The 6,124-nt window shown below is 39.5% G+C and overlaps 2 protein-coding genes across 2 annotated transcripts in view; one reads left to right on the forward strand and one right to left on the reverse strand.

Annotated features, from left to right (window-relative positions):
* LOC138031208 (sperm flagellar protein 1-like) overlaps positions 1–1,572 on the reverse strand; it is a 19,638-nt gene extending 18,066 nt beyond the window's left edge. The window contains exon 1 of the mRNA XM_068878882.1: positions 1,290–1,572. Coding sequence (XP_068734983.1) covers positions 1,290–1,428 — 139 coding nt within the window. The 5' untranslated portion in view covers positions 1,429–1,572. The remainder of the gene's footprint in view (positions 1–1,289) is intronic.
* Positions 1,573–1,597: 25 nt separating this feature from the next.
* Positions 1,598–3,727, forward strand: LOC138031209 (mitochondrial nicotinamide adenine dinucleotide transporter SLC25A51-like). The gene has a single exon (XM_068878883.1). The coding sequence runs from the start codon at positions 1,598–1,600 to the stop codon at positions 2,579–2,581; it is 984 nt and encodes a 327-aa protein (XP_068734984.1). The 3' UTR covers positions 2,582–3,727.
* Positions 3,728–6,124: the final 2,397 nt, after the last annotated feature.

Consider the following 6,124-nt stretch of genomic DNA (forward strand, 5'->3'; position numbering starts at 1 on the left):
TCCTTCTCAGGAATACATTCACCAGGACGATCGTACTTTACTTAATTGTGATATGACTCCTGGGTTCAAACCATTTCCGTCTATTAATGTACTTGCAGTCAGCACCATAAGACGCTCCAAAAAGGTAAACAAAAACAAAAAAGCTACATGTACCAAGCCTTATTTTGAACTATTCCTGCACCCATGCACAGGAACTTTTCACAGGAACTTTTCCTGCACCTATGCACACAGCTGGAGTGCATGTCTACCAAGAATTTGAATATTGTTAACCTTGTTCAAGTAAACAGTTTTGCACTGATAGAGTCCCATTGTATATTCAGGGTTGGCTTCTTGAATTTTATGAACAACATCTCATAAAACAGTGTAACTTTCCATTACATTTCTTGAGGATGGAAAAGTTACTGGTGTCAGGTTGCCTATAGTTTTAGTAGTTCATAACATTGAAGAAGCCAGGCCTGAAAACACAATTTACTTGAAGAACTTAACATGAACGTGTGTTTAAAGTACATTACATACATTACAATGATTAATACTATTACTCTAAATTTGTATTAATTTAGTCAAAGTCAGTTTAATATTTATGTCACCCTGACTTGAAAACCTGTCATGAAAACTCCAAAACGTTGCAGTATTAAACTTATTATATTTATCTTCGTTCTGAAATGTATAAACAAAATACAATTACTTCCTGAAGGAAAACTCACATAACGTTCCAGTTCTAACTTTCTAAGCAATATGGTATTGTTTTGTTTACACAGCTAAAAAGATATTTAAGAGATGTATTCTTCAACCATGCTTTGGGATTATAATCAATCAAAAATCTGAGTCATTGCTCATTAGATAAAGGAAAGGAAACTATGACTCTCTGATAACCAGTTCGGATACTCTCCCATTAAAGACACGGGAGAATTCTGGAGGCTCAGCTATTTATATAATTACAGTACTTTTAGGCTCGCCATGATAGATCTTTCTTCTTCGCGCAGCCTTAAGATTTCTTTAATAGCCAGGGTAACATTCATCTCTTATTTTAGAAAACATGTTTGTTTGCATCGCAACCAAACGGCACTTTTAAAACCTTTTCATGAACGATTTTTTTATTCTTACAAATCTCATATTTCCTTTTAATAAATAGGTTCTTGTTTGCGCGAAAGTAATCGCGTTAAATGTGATCATTATATTAGTGATCTAATTAACAAGTTACTTTTAATACCAAAATTGTTCTTGATGGGGTTTATTTAAAATTGGAACTTGTTTTCGTAAGTAATTGCAAATTATGGCAATCTCTCTACCTCCATCACTGAAATCTCTCCAAATGTTTCGCTTGGGTCTTGATAAACTGATTTCGTCGATCCAAGTGTACAGTTCTTGGAGCGCATCTTCGTCCAAGTTGGTTATGAGCTGATTTGGCGACGCCAATGCACCAGACATAACGTAGAAATCCACTTAAGCTTCAACTTGATCTGTTATAAGCCGTATGTCTACCCATATTATCCACCAATACCGTATAAAATTGCCAAATTTACAGCATCTATCCTCAGTCGACCGCCATATTGTTTTTGCAGTCACACTGTTGTCATGACGTCAAAAAAGCATGGCAATGCTTCATGGGAAGTCGGTAATATGGCGGCCTAAGAGGCCGAATACAAGGACTTTACATTCTGTCACACAGATTTCCCTTCACATGGCTTTAAACTCGGCACAACCCAAAGAAACATATTCTTCTGATACTGAAAAGATCGATGAACGGGACTGGCCTGACTTTGTTTGTGGCGCTGGAGCGGCTGCCACAAATATAATTGTAACGTTTCCTGCCTACAAGGTGATGTTTCGGCAACAGGTTGAGGGGGTAAGATTTCGCAAGGCACTGCGTCAGGTCTTAAGAGAAGGGTTATCAAATATTTACCGAGGTGTTTTTCCTCCATTGATGCAAAAGGGCACCTCCCTGGCCATTATGTTTGGCTCGTACAACAAGTTTCAAAAAGATCTTTCGAGGAAGCTGACCAATATACCTTCTGTGGTGACTAATGCATCTGCTGCTGTGATAGCTGGGAGTCTTGAAGCAATTTTGACGCCTTTTGAACGTGTACAAACCCTTCTGACTCATCGAGGTCACAATGAGCGATTCTTAAATACATTTCACGTGTTTAAGGTTTTAGGGAAACAATACGGATTTCGTGAATATTACAGAGGTCTTACTCCAATACTTATGAGGAATGGACCTTCTAATGTACTATTCTTTGGCTTGAGGGGACCAATAAAATCTGCTCTTCCTGAAACAAAAACGGCCATTGGAAATGCAGCCAGCAATTTTGTTAGTGGCGCCGTTCTAGGAGCCTGCTTGAGTACGTTTTTCTTTCCTATAAATGTTATCAAAAGTCACATGCAGAAACAACTTGGTGGAGAATTTGTAAGTTTTCCAAAGGCTTTCCTCACGGTCTTTGGAGAGCGTAAACGTAGTGTACGGCGACTTTTTTATGGAGTTTCTTTAAACTACACCCGGGCTTTGGTGTCCTGGGGTGTGATCAATTGTTCATATGAAATGCTGAAATCTTGGATGCACCATGAACATGCAGTAGTGTAGCTCTCATGGAGGGATAGTGTCAACTGGAAATTTCTATCTGCATTTTATAGTGCAGCTGTGCTGCCCCATTTGAAAGCCTGCAACTTTTAAAGAGGATTATGTGTATAATCATGATTGGTGCTGCATGACATCTTCCTTGATTACAGTTTCAGCATTTTTTGGTTTTACGAAAGGCCTGTTTGACTTCGACATAGTCTTGTGGGAATAATGCCACAAAACCTGGTTTCCAGGAGCTATAGCTCCATGTTGAGAAGAGCTGAAGCAGAAGATTGGAGATACACTTTTTGACATTTATCACACAGAATGCGTCTCATACTGTATTTCTGTTTATACCGTGGACCTTCCGCTGACTCTGATTTGTCAATGATGACTGCATGATTTAAGCTTATGGAGTGCAAAATAGAGTGTTTTCACACTAAGAAAAACGTTAAATAACAATGACCACAACCAGGTTTTCTGAGCCCGCGAGACTTTGCATCCCCAGCAAACCATTGTTTTAACAAAAACCGCTGGTCAGCAACCTGGTTCTTGTCATTGCTGTCTAATGTTTTCTGTTTTTATGTGATGTCACAGCAGCCATGTTGCCAACACCGTGTCCTAAACGATGGAAAATTGGCTGCCATATATGATGGTGTTCCTGACAAATCCTATGGGAATTGAGCTGTATTATCATTCAATTTTTTTCTTTTGTTTCAGTGGAAAACAAGGTTACTGATCACATGAATCAAAACACTCTATAGGTTATATCTGAAGTGCAATGCAGAAGTTGCTATGGAAACAGAAATTTAATAATTTTGTTGAGTATATAACAACTTAAAAAATCGTATGAACTCACTTGTGCATTTTATGACTTATGGCCACTTTTGATGTTCTGAAAGTTCTCATGTTGCACCCACAGCTCATGCACTTTTGACAACTTTCAAAACGTCACTTGTGCCCGTATATAGACTGCTCGCAGGCCCTTTTCAGTTTGTCGAACCACCCGCTTTGGTCACGCAAGTGAGAGGGAGAGATAAAAGGACTGCACAATCTTCTGTAACCAACGTGTTCACAACTTCAGAATCTGCTAATCTAATAACAGTGACAGATAGTTCCACCTCTTTTATTGCTAATTAATGTAAACAATAAATGGCACAGGAACATTTATGTGCATGTTGAATTCAATCAACTATTCAGAAAAGAAACAGCAGAAAAACTACTGTATTTAATTTAGTTTGATTACTGTTGGAGTGTTTTGGTTATTCCTCAGGAATGAAATTGTTATGAGCGGCGCCTAATTTAGGGGAGAAAACTTCGCTGCGACTTTACTCTCTTGAAAGCTCGGTGACCCCTATTTTTCTTTCCGTACATCACTTCCTTTTCTGATTTTGTCCATTTTAACAAAAAACAAAAAAAAACTGTGCATGAGAAGTTACAAATACTTCGCCTTTTATGCTCTTGTGCGACCGGTTCTTAGACTAATATGTATCGTTTTTCAAGGTCTATTTCACCTCAGAAAAAGACATCAGCTGCAAAGAATAATTTAGTTATATTATTTATATTGAATTGAGTACGTTTACCTGATCTAAATTTCACGAATGTAGGTTTGTTATTGCTGACAGTTGTAAGTTAAGATCGTCTTAAAATAATGCAAATCGTCTAAAAGTGCACCCAATTTTTTGCCTTTTTGGCAAAAGTAAATCATTACCTTTCTGCTTGGCAAGTTTTAAAAAAATCTGTATGTGGGCAAAAACAATGGCTTTGCACGCCCTGCACGTGCGGTTTTCACTTTTGTTCATTTCTTTGTCGTTGTCAGCAAAACGACAACGTGAAATAACTAAATTTCAGGTTTTATGAAGAACGTCAGCACTTGAGGATAAATTTTAATTCCCAAAGCGATGGTATATTCACACTGCCATGCCATTGCATGACATTTCCGAGAAGACCTGGGTCCACAGCTATCCCATGATACCACATGCTTTCACGTTCCATTCTTGTGGAAAATGTTTGCGCCTTTAGCATCGTGCTTACCTTCGTGGTCTGCGATGCATGACGTGTGCGTGACATGCGTGAAAAAATGCGCAATGGCAATGGGCGCGAACGTCCTTAATATGCAAATTTGTGAAGTTTTCGTTGCCGTCGCCGTTGTGTTTGCTATTTAAAGCTCTCTATTACCACAACTGCGTGTATTTTTGGCCGTGGCTAGAGTCTGTGCTTGCCATTTAGCCAAAAAATCCGGAAATTTTGGTTTGAGGTCTAATGGAAAGGCAATTTCCTGGGAAAATCTTTTCGGAAATTGTGGACAACTTCCAGAGGTAGTCCTCGGAACGTTTTATGTTCGAAATGGTATTCGGGAAGTGCCCTTTCCATATTTGCGAGAATCGTTCCGTTTCCAGGCCCTCTCTCACAAGATCTGGTACATATGCTGGATGGAATGCCAAGTAGTAAATGGTAAGCGCTATTCTCATCCGGTTGGTCAATAAATTTGGAAAATCGCTTACCTTTGTGCAACGATTATTCCATCCGGATTATTTGACTAAATGGTTAGCACCCCGTGTTCTCGGTGACGACCCAGAGAAAAGCGAACACTGGGAACGAGAAAGTTTGATACAAATAAAATACCCGATTGAGCATGCGTTCCTCAGTAGTTGAATCGGTATTGAGCCGGAGGCTAACAAATCGAAGTCTTTTAAATGTTTCCACCGAGCTTTTTTGTTTTCCTCCAAGTGTATGTCTTTTGTTTTACATACAGTCTGTAGTCTCTTCCCCGGTATTTAACTATGACCTGCAGCAGCAACCCATGCGTTATTACTGGTATGAAAAAATGCACAAAAGTGATGGATGTATTCAATGTCATATCTGGCTTGCTAATCGCCCTGTCTTGCAGTCAGAGACTGGATTGTTAAGGGCGCAGCTCGGCGAGTCGCTCTGCCCCTGAACGCAATCCATGCATGACCTCCGAGCATAGAAACCACAGCCAGATGGAATAAGCTGGGCGTCGATTTTGCTGAGGGAGGATAACTGGCGTGCCCGGAAAAAAACCCTCAGAGTAAATTGAGATCAACTGAAACTCAGCCCACATACGAACTGATTCGTAGAGGTGAGAAACCCAAGCGTTACCAAAGGGCCATACTTACTCTCAATAGGGATACAAGTACAGGTACACGTAGAATTCATTTAGACACGGTAAAAAACATCAGTTACAAAACATTAAAAGTAAAGCTGATTTACACGTTTGCTGTGGGTGGGAGTACGGAGAGGACATTAATAAACGTAAATCGTGTTTAAACGTCTTAAAAGATTTAGTCTCTTTTTCATATTAGCTGGGAGGCTTTTCCATAAACGAGGCCCACTGTAGGAGAAGCTTCGTTTTAATAAAAAATCAGTGCGGGGCTTAGGTAGTACAAGTTTGTTGCCTTTGTCTCTGAGTTCATTATCGGTACTGTATGGTATGTACAGGACTTTCAAGTACTCCGGAGTTTCTTTGTTTCTTTGTCCTTTCCTCACGTTTTGCTTAATCTTCTGGTATAAAGGCCATCCCACCCAAGTCTGGTACGGAGTAGC

This window comes from Montipora capricornis, chromosome 14 (assembly GCF_036669925.1).
Source record: "Montipora capricornis isolate CH-2021 chromosome 14, ASM3666992v2, whole genome shotgun sequence".
Taxonomy (NCBI): domain Eukaryota; kingdom Metazoa; phylum Cnidaria; class Anthozoa; order Scleractinia; family Acroporidae; genus Montipora; species Montipora capricornis.

Excerpts from the sequence above, each read along its gene's own strand:
- LOC138031209 (XM_068878883.1), top strand. The coding sequence starts at position 1,598 with ATGCTTCATGGGAAGTCGGTAATATGGCGGCCTAAGAGGCCGAATACA.